Genomic DNA, 20,816 nt, shown 5'->3' with positions numbered 1-20,816 from the left:
ATCTATGATGTTAAGAATGTATCTTTTGTGCACACTAAAGCTAATAAATTTGAGGCCTTTATAATGTACTTTAAAATTTGTATTTTTATATCATGGAACCAGAACACAATCACTGTAGGAAGCTCAAAATATACAGGAAAGAATAAAGATGAAAATAAATGTGAATTAAAATTTCTCTACTTAGAGATAACTGTTGCCTTATTGCCAATATTTGGTATATTGAAGATATTTTGGTGTGGTTTTTTGGTATTTTCTGCATGATTGAAGTCATACTATGTTAGGTTTATGAGCCTACTTCTCATCTAACATTATATTAGGTGAGAATATCCCTTCTTCACTAAAAGTTATTTTAATCATCTTTGTTAATATCTACCTAATATTCTATTGCATATTTATACCATAATGTATTTAACCTTATCCCACCTTCAATGTTTAAGCCTTTTCTTATTTCTTGTTATTATTATGATATGTATCTATCTACTAATTCTTTGTTTGAAGACCTCCTTAAGAGAATCCTAGAAATAGAATCGTTGGACATGGGGCATTTGACACAATGAGTTTCTTCCCCAGCAATGGGCCACTTATTACAAACAGAAGCATTCTATTAGTGATCTGTCCCCATGATATCCTCACCAGCATCAGTAATACTGATCTTCATTTCATATACTACCATGAGGCAGCAGATGCCTGCATCTACAGGGTAGTGTGTGTAACAGGGGTATAGCTCAGGCTTTCAGCCCCTTAGGGGGACTCAGACCTGAGAGGGGCCCCAGGAGGAATAGGACTGGGATTGGAATAGGTGCAGAGAGACTGTCTTGGGACTGATGATGACATTTTCAAAAAGCCCTCCTTAAAATGTACCATAGAAATTTACTCAGCACCTATGGAAGAACTACAGGTTGACATAAATCAACTTTTCTAGAAACTGGTACTAAAAAGGCAGAATGTTGTGGTCCCCAGAGGCCAAGATGCAGGTCTGCCTGAAGCCAGGTGGAGAAGGGACCTTTGATTAAATGAGCTTCTGGGATCCCTGTGTTTTTACGATGCTCGTTACTAAAGTCGGAGCAGAGGGAAAGGCTTCCCCTTTCTCCCACCATCCCTGAACATGTAATATGCACATGCGCCCCAGTGCAATCCGCTCCCCTTGTCTTCCTGCCCAGTGCCTCTTTCTTCTTCTTTGTCTTCATCTGACAGACTTCCACTGCCTCTGGCTACCTGACGCCTCCTTGGGTGCAAGATCCTCATCGCGGAGACAAAAAGCAGTGAGAGGCCGTACACAGAAAATAGAATCCCAGCCCTCATTTATAAAAAAGGAAAAGGGAAGTGGTGAGCTTATTTCACCGTTTATTTATAGCCCCACCTACTAACAGAAGTATCTTAAGTCGTGTCTGCTTTGGCAGAGGCCCCAATGAGCACAAAATTCTCCTCAGTGAAACCAGAACAGGCCACACCAGTCCTGAGAGTTGTTAACAAGTTAACTATGGGGAAGAGAGTAATTCTGGCATTTTAGCCTCTGAATATTTCAAAATGTGAACAATATTTGGATGAGAGGCAGTTTAGAGGATGGTTAAAAGCATAGATTTAGTGTTACACCCAAAAGAACTGGCACAGGTGTTCAAACAAAAAACCTGTTCAAGAATATTCTTAGCAGCAGTAGTCACAGTAGCCAAAAGGTGAAAACAGCCCACATGTACATCCCCTGGGGATAAACAATATGTGGACCATCCATAGCAAGGTATGCAATGGATTACTATTGAGCAATAAAAAGTAAGAAGTCAGACACAAAAGGCCACAGATTGCATATTTTATTTATATAAAGTATTCAGAATAGGCAGATCCATAGAGAAGGCAGATTAGTGGTTGCCGGAGGCCGGAGGGAAAAGGGAACGGTGAGTGCTTAATTAGGTAAAAGATTTCATTCTGAATGATGGAAATGATCTGGAACTAGACAGTGGTAATGCTTGCAGGACATTGTGAATGTATGTAATGCCACTGAATTGCTGAATTATACTTTTAAATTGTTAAAATGATAGATTTGCTGTTATGCTGATTTTATCACAATAAAAAATAAACTGATTTTGGGGAACAAAAACAACCAAAAAATAGCATAGACCTAGGCATTGTGCCTAGGTTCTAATCTCAGCTTTACCACTTATCAGCTATGTGATCTTGAGCAAATCACTTAAATGCTCAGTTCACATTTTCTCATCTGTAAAGTGGAAGTAATTATAACAGTACCTACCTCAGAGGGTTATAAAACTTAAGCCAATTTATACAAAGTGTTTAGAAGGGCCCAGGTGGCTCAGTGGTAAAGAATCTGCCTGCCAATGCAGAAACGTGGCTTCAACCCCTGGGTCGGGAAGATCCCCTGGAGAAACAAAATGCAATTCACTCCAGTATTCTTGTCTGGAGAATCCCATGGACAGAGGAGCCTGGAAGGCTACAGTCCATGGGATTACAAAGAGTCAGACATGACTGAGCAACTGAGCATGCGCGCATGCAAAGTGCTTAGCTTATTAAATACCTGACACAGAGAAAGTATGCTGTAAATGTTTGTTATTAATCTAACCCCTGTATTCTCAACTGGGGGCCGTTTTTCTTCAGAGGAGGAATGTGGTGGTCTGGAGAGATTTGTGATATCACAATTGAGGGGTGCGACTGGCATCTAGTGGGTAGCGCCAGGGATGCCGCTAAACATTGTACAATGCACAGGACAGCTCCCACAACAAAGAATTATCCAACCCCAAATTTCAGTGGTTCCAAGGCTGACAATAGGGATTGAACCCCCGCCCCCTGCATCGGAAGTGCAGCATCTTGACCACCAGGGAAGCCTGACAATCCCTGGTTTAAAGAGGTTGTAGGCACATGCACTTTCTCTTATAAATATATAAATGAAAATAGGTCAGATAGAAATTTTTGTCAGAAAAAGACGGCCAGCCTGTCTCTTTATATTAGAGCACATGTGTTAGACTTTGTAGGGATATAGAAGAGACCCAGCCATGGTCCTGGAGGAGCTTGGATAAGAACCCTGTGTAGCGGGGCTGTTTAAGAGGCAAGTTTCTACCAAGTGACTTTTGTAAGCATTTTTCCTTTAATATGAGGGTGACCTGGGGCCATCCACACTTCTCAGAATAATGTTTGCTCAACTGCCAACCTTAACAGTTCCATATAAAGATGCATCTTAAGTGAACAGTGTCTGTTTACATGCCTGAATGTATCTTGTGTTTGGGTAAATTCTATTGAACAAATATCTGAAAAAGAAATCCCTGTCACAAATAGAAATAAAAAGTACTTGTTAAGAGTAAAAGCACAGACATGAGAAAAATGTTAAAGCTTGTATTCAGCCATTCACACACCAAAAGGTAAAGGAGACCCCTTTTGCCCACTTTCCATTGAAAGAGTTATTTTATTCAGATTCTAAAGCCATGTCGCCATATAATTAATCTAATTCGGATCACAGAATATGTGCTCACACAGAATGACTTGCTGTCAAAAGCTCTGTCTTGATTTGCTAGCTGGGAAGTTTAGAGAAGGGACCCTTATTCTTCCTCTCTGGCCTTTTGCCTTTAGGCTAAGGACTACAAGACTGTTAAAGGCATGCCAGACCTTCACTCAGTCCCTGTGTGTGGCAGATGTCCTCTAGGATTGGGCAACAGGAAGGAGGGCTAAGGAATCTGGTGGAGACCATCAGGAGGGCAGACCCCTGGGGGTTTACACCCTTGGAGGCTAAAGCATGGTGATGGATGGGGCAAGAGACCCACTCCATGCAGCCACTTTCGCACACCTTCCTCCATTAATCTGGTTTCCTACATGTATAGGCGCTTTCTGACAACTTATTTAACACCTACTAAAGGAATCCTATTAGACACTCTTGTAGGAGGCAAAAAAAAAAAGTGAACCAGACATAAAATGTATCACAGTGGCTTCTCAGTACGGCAGACTATAAGACCTGTTATAATTCACTCTAAGAGAGAAAGTGATTAAGTGCAATAAGAAAAATGTGAGAAAAACACCATGGATTCCAAAGCAGTTTGCCTCCAGTGGGGAGTTTGGAGAAGTCTTTTTGGAGAGGGAGGTATTTGAGTTAGAACGTGAAGGTTGGTGGATATGTAAACATGGAAATGGTGCTAGCAAATGCTAAAAGATAGAGCAAGCTACCAAGGTGCAAAGTTGAGCAAGTCAGAGAAGAAGTTTTATAGGATTTGTGGTGGGGAGTATAGGGAAATAGATAAGATAGATAGGTTGAGATGAGCTCTTGTAAAACCCACAGTACAAGGATGCAGTCAAGCCGGGGGGAATCACTGACATTTCTGAGCAAAGGTGGAGTGGACTAAGAAGCCTGTTGGGTAGCTGTGTGGAAGGTAGACTGGACAGAGATCTAGACTCTGAGTTATTGTGGGACAAGAATGGTAAGGAGGGCGCAGACTTGACCAATATTTCAGATAAAGCATTTGGCAAGACTCAGTGGGCGACGCAGCACTGCACTGCCTACCTCGGTGCTAGGGTATGGGCTTCTGAACACAGGTGCTGGGTGCAGATGTTTCGGGTTCTAGTCCTGGCTCTGCTGCCTAAACTAGTTACATGTCCTTGAAATCTCTCTTAATCTCCTCATCTGCAAAATGGAAATAAAAGTCTTATTTTGCATATACATGAGCTGCAGATTAAATGAGTCAGTGCACTTAACACATTCTGAATCTTGTCTGGCTTAACAAGCTAATGTGTTCAAAAGCCCAATATAAAAATTGATTGTTATTATTATCAGAAGTTAAAAGGAGGTGAAATGAGAGGCAGGACGTCTGAACCAAGTTGGAATTTAATTGCCAGGAATAAAGAATTACACAAGGAAAAGATTGATGTTTTGTTACTCTCCCCGTGGCTGCTTGGAAGGGCTGGAATGTGGGGCCACATAGAGGATAGGATGAAATTCATGGACAGTCCCATCTGCATCATGGTCCAGCCATCCACGTTCTTGCTTTCCAGTTCCAAAAGCATCGATTTTATTGTCTGGCATTAGCTGCATTAAACTTTGCCAACAGATTAGGAGTACTCATTAAGAGATAATGATTTCCTCACTTCTATTAATGCAGAGACCTGGAACCAGAAAACCAGGGTCCCGAGAGAGACCATCAAACAGATGATGCTTTTATGAGCCAGGAGGGCATTAGCTTGGATACTAACAGAATTAACATTGAAAATGTTTTATTTAAAAGAAAAAAAAAACTATGATGTTTTAGTTTTAGTTAAGGAATACTGCCTTCTTTGTGGTGCGTGGGGGATTTGATGGGGGTATCCTGGGGCAAGACATCCTCTCCCTTATTTTAAACTTGTAACTGTAGATCCCAGAGCTGAAACACTATATACAGTTCTTGTATGCCCCATTCAGTGGTCAGACTGTTCTAATTTAATGTAAGCATAAGAATAAAAATTAAGCTTTCAAGTGCTGGGGCAGATTTTTTTTTTTTAAGAGACGCAGGCTTTATCCCCTATATGATTAAACAGTCATTAGGGTTTAAAGGTTTAATCTGCTGGAATTCAGCCCAGAATGGGGTTCAGAGCCCCAGAATAATTGGATATAGCCTGAGGCTTTGAAGATCAGAGTTGGTTGGTTGGGGGTGTGTGTGTGTGAAATATGCTAGCAAGTATCTGAGGTCTCTCCTTTGCAATGCGCTGTGGCAGGAGGAATTAAGCTCCAGCCCCTGCCTCCTCCATTGATTCCTCAGGGGCTGACTGGATACAGCTTCTGGGGGGTGCTGCGCTCATGAATGTGTGCTATTGTTCCAAGCACACGTCGGCCTTAAGAAATAACACAGAACAAAACAGGCCTGTCCTTATTCAGATGCAGAGCCCTCTCCATCACTCAAATGGGCCCTTCCAGGTCACATGCCCCAGGCCTCTGCAGACAGAACGCAGCTGCCTCGAATCTGCTGCCTAACATTAGCCGCAGTTCAAAAAATCTGACGGCGCTGCACTGCCCAGGCTCCGCAGAGGAAACCAGAGAGATCTGGGGTCCGGTCACTATGTTCTCTGAGGAACTGTGGCTGGAGAATGAGAAGAAGTGTGCTGTGGTTCGGAAGCCTAAGCCAGGCAGAAAACGCCAGGAGCTGCTGGCCGTGGCATTTGGGGTGAAGGTGGGAGTCAAAGGTGCCTTTCTCTGGCCCCCTCTCAAACTCTTTGCCTGTCCACAGATCTCCTCCCTGGTCCGAAGGGCCGCCCTCACACACAACGACAACCACTTCAACTATGAGAAGACACACAACTTTAAGGTAAGCGAACCTCTGCATGCTTTCTTCTGTTATAAAAGGGCAGGTGGAGAGCTGCAGGCCATGGTTTCTGTCTGGGCTTTGGTAAAGTCAAGAGACGGCAGATTTTCTGTTTTCCACATTGAGTTACTTGCTCTGAATCAAATCAAACGGCAGGTTTCAGAAAGCAGTTTGCTTGATGCTAATGTTCAGAAACACCTCTATGTATGTTAACTGAGTTCTGATGAATTCGGCCCATTTCCTCTCCACATTCCCATGTCCAGTGAAAGAAAAACAGAGCATGCCCAATTTCTGGCATTTAGAGGTCATCTGGGGAATATCAAGCAGTACTTTTCCACTCGGAGTAGCAGTAAAGTATATTGTTATCTGTGAGCAAGTGGAAACAGTTGCCCGTTTCACATTTTGTGTTTTGTCTTTTGTTTTCAGGGATGCTAACTCTTTGGGTTTATGTGTAGACAGCTGTGAAAGCAAATGATGATGGGAGATACCATCCAGTAGCTTTTGTTTGTGCTTGAGGTGCAGGGGGCGCCCTGGCAGCCTTGCCAAGCTCCTTCTGGTCCCAGCCTTGGTCTTGCTCACCAGACCAAACAAAAAGATAGAAAGAGCTGGCGGGGGGTTGAGTGGATTTTCCCATGTGTATTTATAAACTGGAAATACCACTATCTTCATTTCAGACTAGCACTTGGAGAAACGGCCTGCCGTCAGAAAATTATGGCCTGTTTCCTTTGACCCGATGTGTTTTCCAAGAAGGGCCAGGAGGTGGTTCTGATGCCAAATTGCCTGGTTTGAGATGCCCTTGAGTGCAGGAGAGACAGGACAGAGTTAGAGGTTTTACACCAGCACAGGGGCTGACCATGTGGAAGTTGGAGAAAATGGAGATGAAGGATCTAGGAAGAAGAGACAGGAGCAGCTAAATGTAAATTGTATTCTTTTTTTAAAATTCTTTTCCTTTAGGGTCAGTAGCCCAAGAAACTTTTGGAACTGGAGAACCATTTGTCAGAAGTGACCAGGAAAACCTAGTTCATTCTGTTGCTTTCCTACCCTTCATACAGACAGATGTGTGTCTATTAAATATACATTTGTGTTTGTTTGGTCTGTTTGCCCTGCTTCTGTTTTTAAAAAGCAAGGAGCTCAGACATTTGCATGCTATAATTGAACTGAGGCATAGAGTTATCCAGCCCTCCGGATTTAGCATGAGAGTGAATAATTGCATTAGATAGGTCCTTATCCATGCCAAGGTTCTTGTTATTTCTCCCACCACTGAGTAGTGACAATTCTAATTTGGGGCATCACTGAATAGTGACAGGTCTAATTTATGTTTTTTTTTTCTTTTTCCTCGTTTCTATCTTTACCCTAATTAATTGTTTTTTAATTTTAAGAAAGTGTTTTTCTGACTTTTGGCAGAAATTCCTGATCCTTTGCCTCCTGTATTTGCCCCACTATGAATGGGAGGATGGATCTTGGACTTGCCTTTTTTTTTTTTTCCTCCCTCTTGAAAATTCTGATTCTTTTGGTTTTAAGATCCAGCTGGACTTTTGCCCTATTGCAATATATGTTTGCATGGAATAGCTTTCCTCTATAGACACTGTGTCTGAGTTTGTGTGAAGAACACACAAGTGTATTTAGTTGATCGGTACTTCAGAATTAATTTCAGTCTTTTCTTCATCTTAGATCTCTGCATGGGACATAAAAACATTTAAACCAAAAGGATAGTTGAACCTTATCTTCTCAAGTAGTTCTGTTGCTAACATGATCTATGTTAATTATTACTGAAAAACACTAACAGCTTTTTAAATGTTTGTTTAAAAAGTCTGTATCTATTGACAATATCTTTTCTAACTTACTGCTATTGAGAGAAAAGAAAGCAGAGGACAGATGAGTTGTCAGGGGGAATGCAAGCCAGACAGGACCGTTTCTCTTCCGTGTTTTAAATAGCCGTCTTTGAGACATAGCAGACCCTGAGTGCTGTGTCAGTTGATTGTGGCTTTCAATGGCACTGCTCGTGCCACTGTCCTTAAGAATGAGAGGCTGGGGCAGGAGGGGGTGGCTCCCTCTGTCACTCCTGGCCCCTTTTATCCTCATTCAGCCCTCTCCTCACCCCCCACCCCTACCCACAACCAACTTTTAAGTGGAAACTCTGCATGGTCTTTAGAAGAACATTCTAAAAGCAGGTCCCTGCTATAAATAGAGCAGTAAGGTTTTAGTAACATGACCTAACCAAAGAAAGAAAGTGCTTATCAAAGGCCCCTGACATCTGCCTGGAATCTGTTTTATATCTTAATTTTGCAGTGTTTTTATTTATATTCATTTCTAGTAGGCTTTGTTCTGAAACTGTCTTGATTTGTAAGTTGGGTTATTATTTGAGGATATTATGTGTCTGGCATAAAGTAAATGTTTAAAAAGAACAAGTAATCACATTCTCATGCTTATCAACAAATAAGCTTTACTAGGCCCTGTCTGCGCTCTCATCGAGAGGCCTCCTACCAGAGTCTTGAATCTGCCTGCAGATCTTGATGCTTCACTTCAGAGCAAGATTTTTTTTGCCCCCATCAGGACTATTCCTTGAATGAAAAGCCCTTTCCTCACTCTCCCCAGGAGCTTCATCACAAGCAATCAATAGGTAACCTATAATGAAAAAAAATCACTTTGCCATACACCTGAAACTAAGACATCTTTGTAAATCAACTGTACTTCAAATTTTAAAAAATAATGCAATAATTGCAGTTTTTTTATATTTTGGCCTTGCCATGTAGCATCTTAGTTCCGCCACTCCCCCTGCATTGGCAGCATGGAGTCTTAGCCACTGTACCACCAGGGAAGTCTCAATAATACATTTTTAAAAACAGCAATGGCTAAATACTCCTGACCTGGTTGAGGTCGGAACCCTTCCCACTCCGTTCTTTGAGAAGACTCCCATCAGTGCTCCTGAGGGCATATCTACTGCCCTTGATTTCCAAACAAAGCATGTCTGGGAAAAACTGAAATTCTGCTCTGGAAACAAAACCTTTTGGAAGCAAATTAAAGTTGCTCCTCATTTCGTGCAATAATTATATACTTTTCAACATGTATACAAATGCGCTTGTTGCTGGTTTAAATGTCAAATTCTCAGGATTACTTATACATATTAGAAACTAAGAGTATTTGTTGGAGGAATGATGAAATTAATAGGCTCCTCTCTACAATGAAAGCTGTCTGATAAACAGAGAAAGCATTCTGTTATTTAACATGTTTTATGTCTGCATCTCTGTTTATCTCCTGGACTGAAAGAGGCACTCTCTAGTAGGTGGAATAGCTCTGTTTTAGAGGGTCTGCCCTAAGAACACCTTGTGGCTGAGCTCTGAAACCTTCAAGAACCTCTCAACCCCATCAGCCTGGATAACTGTCTTTCTTTCCCCACCTAGCGCAATGATGAGGTAGCTATGGCCAGCTTTGTGCCACTGGCCACAACATGCTCTTTGGCAAGTAGCTTAATTCTCTGAGCTTCAGTTTCCTCATCTGTAAAATGGGAGTGCCATAAGGTTTAAGATGCATGAAACAGGGCACTCAAACAGGGCCCTTCTGGTGCACTGGGACAACCCTGAGGGATGGGATGGGAAGGGAACTGGGAGGGGTGTTCAGGATGGGGATACATGTACCCCCATGGCTGATTCATGTCAATGTGTGGCAAAAACCACCACAATATTGTAATTAGCCTCCAATTAAAATAAATAAATCAAAAAGAATACTTGTGAATCACTGAAGGTCATTGGTACCCAGTAAGCTTGCCTTCTATTATTATTTTATTGTTCATCTTTTTGCGTCTCTCATCTTCCTTGCATTTTGGTGTGTAGCTGGCTCTGTATTTCTTACTTTCTACCTTCACTTCTTCTTGTCCCTCTTACTTTTTTTTTTTTTACCATCTCTTTCTTCTTTCCTGGTCACTAAGATGTAATTAAAAACTGAAAGAGCAGTGCAAAGACATGAATCAGAACTTTGGAGTCAGAAATGAGCCAGGGGTGAACAGAGTGCAGGAAAGAGAGGATCCGGGAGACAGAAGTGCTCGCTGCACCTCTGGAGAGTCAGCTGGGGTGGACTGGATGGTCACAGGCTGCTGATCCATGGGCCCTCTTCCTCTCAGGCGGCTTGTGCTCTCGGCCTCCCCAGGCTGCATGTGTGTGCACATCACTCACTCCTTCCGAAAGCTCTCTCCACCCAGGCCACTTGAGGGACATCTTTTCTCCCTATATGGAATATGGATGGAGAGCAGAGGTCCAAAGAGTTCTAAACATTGGAGAGCAGACCACCCCACCCCAATCTCACCTGCGTTCCCCCGCCTCCCCTAGTCCTGCCCGTCCATCTGCCCTTCATTCCCTTCTGTCCTCTGTCCATCCCTTTCCTAGCCCTCTGCCAACTTTACTTTCATCCCTATCACTGAACACCAGCTGACATAGTACACATGTATTGATGTGTTTTCTGCTTATCAGAGAGAAACACCTTCCTGGGTGGGGGAAAAGGAGTAGAGACAGAGATTTTGTCTGTTTTACTTTCTGCAGAAACCCCAGTGTCTTGATCAGGGCCTGGCCCAGAGTGGGCTGTCAGTGAATATGTGGAGAGCATGTGTAGCAGGCATCTCCCCACCCTGATCGCCTAAGCTTGCAGTTTCCTTCCTCACTTCCTGCCCCAGAGTTTGCTTTCATGCAAGGCTCATGTTAGTTGTGTTCCAGTCCCTTCAGGTAGTGGGCAGCAGTCCATGCCAGGGTCACCACCTGTGCTGGGGAGACAGAGGCCAGATCCAGGCATGTCAGGCCAGCTCCCCGTGTGGTCAGAGGATCTGGCCGTGCCAGCTACCCGCAGTCTTGCACATGTGCCCAGGTTTATTCTTGCTGTCCCAGCTTCCTGTGAGGTGCCTCTCAAAAGTGGCCTTGTCTGGATTTAAGTTAAACAGTTGTCTGCCTTACCCTTTTCTGTCCCCACACTCCACAGATGAGGCTGCACCAGCAAGCATCCTATTCCCATGGTACACTGTGTGTACATGCGTGCTCAAGCAGCACACGCCTTCTAAACACACCTCCCACTCCCAAGACTCTGGGCGCCAGGACAAGAAGGTCAGAAGGCTGAGAGTGTGTCCTGGTGCCACGGCTGGGACACCCGTCTAGGATGTGGCAGCATCACCGCCTCCCTGTTTGGGTTTTGTGGCTCCTTGATGGTTTCTATCTCTGTCCTCAGTTTCCACATTTTCATCAGTGGAGTGATCATTTGCTTTGGAATTAGCCACTTTTGCTTCCCACATGCAAGCCCCTCTTTTCCTCATCCTTGCTGACTTCATAAAATGTGCCAGCTCTCTCTCCCCAGTATTTTGCCTGCCCTGTGTTCTCATGGGTGTGCAGGGGCCCTTAGACTGTCCTGGTCCTGCTTCTGTTGGATTTTGCACCTGCACTTTGTCACAGGCAGACAATGGCTTCAGAAACAGTTGTGAGTTTTATTTCTTTTGTTTTATAATCAGAAAAGGCTGTTTTGGCAGAAGCAAGTCTGGAAGGAACAATTCAAAGGGAAGCCAAGTTTCATCACCTTGAATATAAAACAAGGCTTGGAAATACTAGACTTTATGAAGAAAATATGGCTTCTGCTCCAAGAGGGCTATGAAGCTGCCTCATTTTAAACTACTTCCTAGGGCTTCCCTGATAGCTCAGTTGGTAAAGAATTCACCTGCAATACAGGAGACCCCAGTTTGATTCCTAGGTCAGGAAGATCCCCTAGAGAAGGGATAGGCTACCCACTCCAGTATTCTTGGACTTCCTTTTTGGCTCAGCTGGTAAAAAAATCTGCCGGCAATGCAGGAGACCCTGGTTCGATTCCTGGGTTGGGAAGATCCCCTGGAGAAGGGAAAGGCTACCCACTCCAGTATTCTGGCCTGGAGAATTCCATGGACTGTGTAGTCCATGGGGTCGCAAAGAGTCAGACATGACTGAGCAACTTTTACTTTCCATCTACTTCCTACAATTGTCTGGCCGTTATAATTTTTAGAACCTCTGGATACCATCTTAAGCGAAATAGGCAAGTCTCATAGAGCCCCAGGGACTGTTTAGAACTAGGCAAGGAGGAAGCAGGAACTAAGGGTATACCTGGGCTCAGTTTCTCTGCCCCCTCCTTCCCTCTCTTCCTTCCTTTCTCTCCTTCTCCCTTCCCATCCCTTCATTGCTTTCTACTCTCTGGATATCAGCTTCATTATTCTCTCCCTGCACAAAAACATCTTAGTCTATATGATCCGCACAGTACGGCTGATGATAACTCTCTGGTTTATGTATTACAAAGACCAACCACAAAATCCCAATTCTAAATTTCCATAGAGAAAGAATAAGACTAGCCTGACTTGGACCAAGTGTCTGCTTTGCTCAGATAACTTTGGCCATGGAGGTCAAACCCTACACCCCCATGTAAATACATGAATGGGGCTACAGGATGTCTGGAGGATGGGTGGTATCCAGGATATATGTGAAAGAAAGGAATCCTTCCAGGTAGATGACCTGGAGATGTCAGCTGTAATCCTTTCCTCCTTGTTTTGAAGAATTCCACTTCAAGTTTCATAACACAGTCCAACTCTTTCCATTGGGTTCTGCTTGAAGCAAGTCATGAAGCTGTCCTGAGCCTCGATGTTATTATTTAATATTATTGTCTGACAGCCTAGGTGCTCTGCAGCACAAATTAGCCTTGTCACCTACACTTTTGGCTCCATCTTTTGTAAAGTATACCCATTGCTCTTGTGCCATTTTGGAGCTATTAATAGGACTAGCCTTCAGCGAACCTGCAAAGTAAATGAGGTTTGTGTCTGGCAAACTCCACCCTTTACCCCTGGATTAGTTCTTGCCTGCCTCCTGTTCTGCCAGGTATCAGAAAGATGGTGGTGGCGTAAGAATGTGAGCTCTTTCTTTGCTAGGTGGTTCTCAAACAAAGCAGTGGTGCTCCCAGGGGACAGCTGGCAGTGTCTGGAGACATTTCTCCTTCTCATGACTGGAGTCTAGCAGAAGCCAGAGATGCTGCTAAACATCCTACAAGGGCCAGGACAGTCCCCACCACAAAGGGTTATTGGCCCCAATGTCAGCAGTGCCAAGGCTGAAAAAAACTTGCAGTCGACAATGGGAGGCCTGGTAGTCTTTGAGCAGAAAAGTGTCAAAGGATGTGGGTGCAGATGCCTTCATCAACCCGAGAGGAGGATATCTCACTGTATCAATGGGGAGACTGCCCAAAAGCTTTGTGGCAACAATCAATGTTTTAGAATTGAAAATCCTGTTTTATATGTATTAGAACAGCTGCTGAATGGATGCATCTGGGGGCTCAGTGGTGGAGAAACCCAGCTGTCCCCCTGCATCTGCTCAGCTGACCTTGCAGGAAAACCCAGAGTCTTTGGTCACAGCCCCAGTGATTCCCTTTGGCTATTTTCCTGCATCTGAAAAGGTTCACTTCAAGGTCAGTATTTCATCTGATAGTGCAAGAGGGAAAAGTCCAAAGTTCCACCTAATTTCTCATATAAGTTCAGTGTCATATGATGATGGGAAATGCAGTCGGTTATAGGAAAAACCCTCAGCTGAGAGTGGGAGGCAAGTGCTGCTGACTATCTGGGTAACCATGGACAAGCTGCCTGTCCTCCAGCCCCAGGGAACTCTGGGGCAAAAGCTCAACTAGAAGAGCCCCAGGTCCGGAGACTTACTTGTAGCCGGAAGTGACTTTAGTTTCCCAGCCCCCTCTACCATGCATATAAAGCAGTTAAGAAAAAACTGCCTTTGATACATGAGTCCTTTTCAAATAAAAGTATAAGAATAAAGTTATAAGTAAGAAAAATGACAAACTGAGCTGATATGGTTTTAGTCTGTACCCACAACTCTCTATTAGGGTTACTTTGTCCCCAAGAGCATATGTGGCACTATCTGGAGACATCTGTGGTTGGTCCAACTGAGGGGTTGCTACTGGCATCTGTTAGGTAAAGGCCAGGGATGTTGTTGACCCACCCGACAGTACATGAAGATTTACCAGCCCCAAATGTCAGTAGAGCCAAGGTTGAGAGACTCTGATGTGTACTGATAAGGAAAAGCAAAATTTCTCAACTGTAGCACATCATGAATAGCACTTTCTGTTTCTTACGGTCTACAACTGGGCTGAGCTGGTTATACACTTGGGCGGTGTCTATACTGACCCATCAAAACAGACTTGTTATGAAATCACCAGGGAATACTGTTTTCCAGATTCAGCAGATATGAGACAAATAACATCCTGCTCATTGAGAAAGAGCCAAGTCGGGGGATACTCACTAAACGCCTGAGATTTTTCTTGACAGCTCTCCTTGCTGTTGTTTTTACTGGGTGGCTATTCCTGGGCTATTTGTCAAACAGACCTTATCTCCTATAATATCATCTTTTTCTGTTTGGTGTGGCTTTTGAATTCCAGGCAGACCAGGCCTAGTATAATAGTCTTGGACAGACATTCTTCCTGTCTGGGGTATTTTCTTCCTGTCTAGGGTATTTTAGTTACTGCCCTAAAGTTTGCAAAATATTCTTTTTTTCTGAAAAGATATTCTTGAAAATCAATATCGTTCAGAGAATGGAAAAAGCTGATCACTGACTTTTCAAGATATGGGACATTTCAATGGGAGAATAAAAATCATAACTCTATCCCAAATTAGAAGACTCCAGAGAGCGTACTCTCAGCATTTACATACAGCCTACTGTCTAGAGATTGTTCTTGTGAACCGAAAAGAAAACCGAACAATCTATCTGCCATGAAAATAAACAACAGCCCATCACAAAGAGGAAATTAGGCAGTGGGCCTAAAATAATGTTTAACTAACTTTACATTCCCTTCTGTCGCCATTTTGCCGATTTCTGGGGAATGTGTATTTGTGGGGACAATAAATAGAGCTATTTGCCATTCAGAAGTGCTTGCCTGCATTTGTTTGGCTGAAGAAATGGGACAGAAGACAGTGGGGATACATCATTGATGGGAAAGGATGTTGTTGAATAATTATTTTTTAAATATGGCAAAAATTTTAGAAAATCTATAATTAGCGTGTCCTGGACTTCCTGAAGCATTCAGTCAACTAGTTTCCATCTTATCAATGGATAGTAAACACTATATAATAGCTACTCTCCCAGTTCCTAAATATTGCATTTTTATTTTTACCCTAAGGTGTGTAGTTATTTCCCATGTGATTTCTTCAACTATGGGAGGTGTTCCAGATAGGAATTTTTCACTCCTTTTTTTTTTTCTTGCATGACCTACAAGAAAAGAATGCCTTTAAAAAGTCAAACACCTTCACTGGCCTTTAGTTGTGCCATTTCCTCTTCTTGGAATGTTCTCCCCAGTCAACATCATCAGTGTCCCATCAGCCCAGTCTAGTGAACTCCTATCCATCCTTCAAAATCCGATTCAAGTATCATTTTCCCCAGCCTTCTCAGGAAGAATTTATTACTCTCGCACAGTATACTACCACAAGATGCTTATTTATGTTGCCTGATTATTCTGGTAGGTGAAACCCTTGAGTGCAGGAAGGTCTCTGTTCCTCTGATCTATTTTTACTTTGTATTTCTGAGGACTAGTACAGTACCAGGTTCAAAGTAGGCAATCAGCAGTTAAGTATCAAATAAATGAGTGAATAATGAGTGGGTAAATAGGTGGATGAACTGGGAAATAGTTCCTGTCTCTGACATCCTTCCCCTACTAATGTGTAATGCCATTTCTGAGAAATACCAAGTCTCCATATATGTGTAATTTGGTTTCTGTCATTTCCTCTCTGTTCCACTGGTTTGTTTTTACTGCATGATGCTTTACTTTTTTTAAACTATAGAAGTCTCAAAATATAGTTGAATATATTTTCTTACATTCTTTTACTTATTCAAAATTATCATGGCTATTTCTTTCTGTTCTATTCTTCCATGTAGGTTGTAGGGTCATCTTGTCAATTTGGGGGAAAGCATTATGAAAACTTTGTTGAAACTGCATTGGATTTAAAGCTTTATTTGGAAAATAATTGATATATTTATAGTATTGAGCATTGTCATACATGAATATAGAGTGTCTCCTTACTTATGTTATTAATTATTTTATAATTATTTTAGATTATTCCTGATGCTGTGAATAGAGTCTTTAATTTTTATGATTTAACAAAATGAGAAACTGTTGATATGTACTGATTTCTTGTTATTGCTCTTATATTAAGTAAACTTGATAGCTTTGTTCTTTCTTCCAATTACATATGGTGTATTTCTTTGTCTTGTTTTAGTACACTGGCTAAAACTCAGCAGGATAATGCCCAAGAGAAGCTTCTATAGCATGCAGCCTTATCTTTCTGCTGACTCTTAAGGAAATTATTCTGATGTTTTATCTTTAAATGTGATGTTTGTCATGTGCATATCATAGACATCTTTAATCAACCATTTTTAGAAGTTCCCTCTTTTCCTAGTATGCTAAGTGCTATTAGTATGAACAGGTATTGAATTTTGTTAACTGTTGATATTCTAATTTTTTAAATGATTTTTTTTTCTCTCTCTTGTTATTCTTCTGAATTCTAATAATACGTCAACTACCTTAAATCCCTGAAATAAGCCCTCCCTTGGTCATGACATTTAAACATAATGCTATATTCAGTAGGATTTTTAAAGGATTTTTACATTTATGTTCATAATTGAATAGATGTATAATTTTACTTTTATGTGTCATTCTTGTATGGTTTTTGAATCAAGACTAGCTTCATTAAGTGAACAGTGAAACTTTTTTTTTTCCCTCTGTATTAGCCTGTATTGGCTAGAAATTGGTTTTTTTTAAGTTGGTTAAATCTAACAAGATTATTTGGAATCAGTGGCTATTAGATTTAATTATTTAATAGGTATAAGTGAATTTAGGTTTTTTAATATTATTTTGAGTCATTTTTGATAATTTATATTCTGTAATAAATTATCCATTTCACATAACTTTTGTGGGTAGGAAGTTCTCACGGTTTTGTTTTACATCATTACAGCATCAGCAGTTATGTCCTCCCCTTTAGTGTTTGTGCCTTTTATCTTGATCAATTCCCTAAGGTTTGGCTATTTTGTAAAACTTTTCTTAAAAAATCACCTTTTAGTTTTTTTAATCCTTTTGAAAATTTTTCGTTCTATTTCATTATATTCTACAATAACCTTTTTTGTTTATTTGTTTTACTGTTTGAATCTTCCATGTCATTTTTTTCAACCTGTTTTTAAGTCCTCTGAAATTAGTCATCTTGTTATTGTTTTCATGGAGAAGCTTGATTATATTGGCCCATGTTTCCCAGTTTTCTTGCTTACTGTGGCTTCTTGAATCCCGTCCTTTCCCACTAGGTTCAATGTGCTTCTTACAGAATAATATAATCCCTAAGTATATCTTTGACTGAGGATCTGTGAGTGGAAACTCTTGGCATTTGTCTGAAAATATCTTTCTTTCACCTTTGCTTTTGAATGGTAATTGGCTGTGTATAGAAGTTAGGTTGACAGTAATTTTCTCTGAGGACTTTGGTGAAATGACTCTGTAATTTACTTTTCTCTTTTTGCTGAGGAGAATTCTGTTTTCCTCCTAATTACGGTCCTTTCACAGGTAACCTGTTTTTGAGGATTTTGCTTGTCTGTTTAGTGTTCTATCCATCCTTCAAACTCTGATTCAAGTATCATTTTCCCCAGCCTTCTCAGGAAGAATTTATTACTCTCATCTGTATAGGTCTAAATTATTTTTTATTCATCAGTTTTGAGACTCAGGTTTTTTTAACCTGAAGATTTTGTGTCTCTTAGGAATTCTGGAAAGATCTCAACTGTTTCTCTTTTTGAATGTTGCATATATATATATATATATATATATATATGCCCTTAATCCCATCATCTCTCAGCTTTTCAGGATCATCCCTCTTTTGCTTCTTTCCTTTCTGCATCTCCTATCTCTTCTACCTATCATATCAATCTCATTGACAAACTAATATATTCAAATGTCTCCCAAGTCAAGTGGGCCTTAGGAAGTATCACTAAGAACAAAGCTAATGGAGATGATGGAATACCAGTTGAGCTATTTCAAATCCTAAAAGATGATGCTATGAAAGTGCTCCACTCAATATGTTAGCAAATTTGGAAAACTCAGCAGAGGCCACAGGACTGGAAAAGGTCAGTTTTCATTCCAATCCCAAAGAAAGGCAATGCCAAAGAATGCTCAAACTACCACACGACTGCAGTCATCTCACATGCTAGTAAAGTAATGCTCAAAATTCTCCAAGCCAGGCTTCAACAGTACATGAACTGTGAACTTCCAGATGTTCAAGCTGGATTTAGAAGAGGCAGAGGAACCAGAGATCAAATTGCCTACATCTGTGGATCAGAAAAAGCAAGAGAGTTCCAGAAATACATTTACTTCTGCTTTATTGACTATGCCAAAGCCTTTAACTGTATGGATCACAACAACCTGTGGAAAATTCTTAAAGAGTTGGGAATACCAGACCACCTCACCTGCCTCCTGAGAAATCTGTATCCAGGTCAAGAAGCAACAGTTAGAACTGGACATGGAACAACAGACTGGTTCCAAATTGGGAAAGGAGTATGTCAAAGCTGTATATTTGTTGCTCTGCTTATTTAACTTATATGAAGAGTACATCATGAGAAATGCTAGACTGGATGCAGCACAAGCTGGAATCAAGATTGCTGGGAAAAATATCAATAACCTCAGATATGCAGATGACACCACCCTTATGGCAGAAAGTGAAGAAGAACTAAAAAGCCTCTTGATGAAAGTGAAAGAGGAGAGTGAAAATGTTGGCTTAAAACTCAACAGTCAGAAAATTAAGATCATTGCATCTGGTCCCATCACTTCATGGCAAATAGATGGGGAACAATGGAAACAGTGAGAAACTTTATTTTGGGGTGCTCCAAAATCACTGCAGGTGGTGACTGCAGCCATGAAATTAAAAGACACTTGCTCCTTGGAAGAAAAGTTATGACCAACCTAGACAGCATATTAAAAAGCAGAGACATTACTTTGCCAACAAAGGTCCGTCTAGTCAACGCTATGGTTTTTCCTGTAGTCATGTATGGATGTGAGAGTTGGACTATAAAGAAAGCTGAGCACCAAAGAACTGATGCTTTTGAACTGTGGTGTTGGAGAAGACTCTTGAGAGTCCCTTGGACAGCAAGAAGATCTAACCAGTCTATCCTAAAGAAAATCAGTCCTGAATATTCATTGGAACAACTGATGCTGAAGCTGAAACTCAAATACTTGGCGACCTGAGGTGAAGAACTGACTCTTTTGAAAAGACCCTGATGCTGGGAAAGATTGAAGGCAGAAGGTGGAAGAGACAGCCGAGGACGAGATGGTTGGAAGGCATCACTGACTGAATGGAGATGAGTTTAAGTAAGCTCAGGGAGTTGGTGATGGACAGGGAAGCCTGTTGTGCTGCAGTCAATGGGATTGCAAAGAGCTGGACATGACTGAGTGACTGAACTGAACTGAATGTCTCCCGTCTTTTATTTTTAAAAAGTCCTCCCAGGGCCCATTCCTTACCTCCCTGGAGCACTCTTGTTGCTCTGCTGGACATCACAGCCTTCCATGCCTCCCAGTTATCCTCCCAGTTCCCTCAAGAATGACTTCTGCCCTCAGTGATCCAGAGACTTCTTTTGTTAAGGCTGCCAGTGACTTCCATGTGTCTGAGTCACAGTTGAACCCCCAATTGACTGGACCTCTTTCCTGCATTCAACCTAGAATTGGCCACTCCTTCCCTGAAACACGCTTCACCTCTTGACTTCTAAACCACTTTACTCTTTTGGTTCTCTCCAAATGCTGGTGCATCAAGGGGTTGGGGTTGGGCTCTATTTTCTTCATTTTCTACTATCTCTAAGAGGTTTTATTTTCCCCATTCACACAATTTTACATACCATATATTTGTCAAGGATGGCCAAATGTAGACCTCCAGTTCCTCCTCCTGTGAGCTATTGAATTCGATGTAAATTCCTGCCTAATTCTATCATTTGGAATCTCAGCAGCATTTAACCTTTCACTGCTCAAAACTGAAGTCTTGAATTTCTCCCAAAAGAATGTCTTCCATATCTCAGCAAGTGGCATCACTATCTGCCTGCTTTCTAAAATGAGAATCGAGGAGTCACTCTTAATTATCCTCTCCTTCAAAGACCCACATTTATTCTACAATCAAGTCCTTTAAATGCTAACTTCAAAATAGATCTCAAATCCATTCACTTCCCATCTCTACCTCCAATATCCTGGTCATGGCCTCTATCGTTTCTCAACTGAACACTACTACCTAGTTGCTGAATCGTTTCTACTATTAATACTCTCCCTTCCATTTTCAACACAGTGGTCAGAACATCTTTTTTAAAAAAAATCATCGTCCTACTTGGAAGTCCTCCAGGAACTTCCTGTTGTACTTGATCACAACCAAATCCACACTTGTTAAGAAAGCCTTCAAGGTGCTGTCTTACTTTCAACCTCATCCCAGTCCCTCTCCCCTTCACTCTGGCATTCTGGCCACCCTGACCTTCTAATTCTTCTAATCCCATTGACCGCAGTACAGCAGGCTTCCCTGTC

The 20,816-nt window shown here is 41.7% G+C and overlaps 1 protein-coding gene across 7 annotated transcripts in view; it reads left to right on the top strand.

Moving 5' to 3' along the window:
* Window positions 1–20,816, top strand: part of CHN2 (chimerin 2) — a 337,558-nt gene that overhangs the window by 292,125 nt on the left and 24,617 nt on the right. For 4 of the 7 annotated variants that reach the window (XM_068972318.1, XM_068972315.1, XM_068972316.1 and 1 more), the window contains exon 1: window positions 6,018–6,263. In XM_068972318.1, coding sequence (XP_068828419.1) covers window positions 6,018–6,263 — 246 coding nt within the window. Of the gene's footprint in view, window positions 1–6,017; window positions 6,264–20,816 lie in introns of those variants that run through there. The other 3 variants (XM_068972317.1, XM_068972313.1, XM_068972312.1) reach the window with 2 other exon arrangements.

Source organism: Capricornis sumatraensis, chromosome 5 (genome assembly GCF_032405125.1).
Source record: "Capricornis sumatraensis isolate serow.1 chromosome 5, serow.2, whole genome shotgun sequence".
NCBI lineage: Eukaryota > Metazoa > Chordata > Mammalia > Artiodactyla > Bovidae > Capricornis > Capricornis sumatraensis.
The sequence above is the reverse complement of the archived record's forward strand: the minus strand, read 5'-3'. Positions and strand labels throughout refer to the sequence as shown.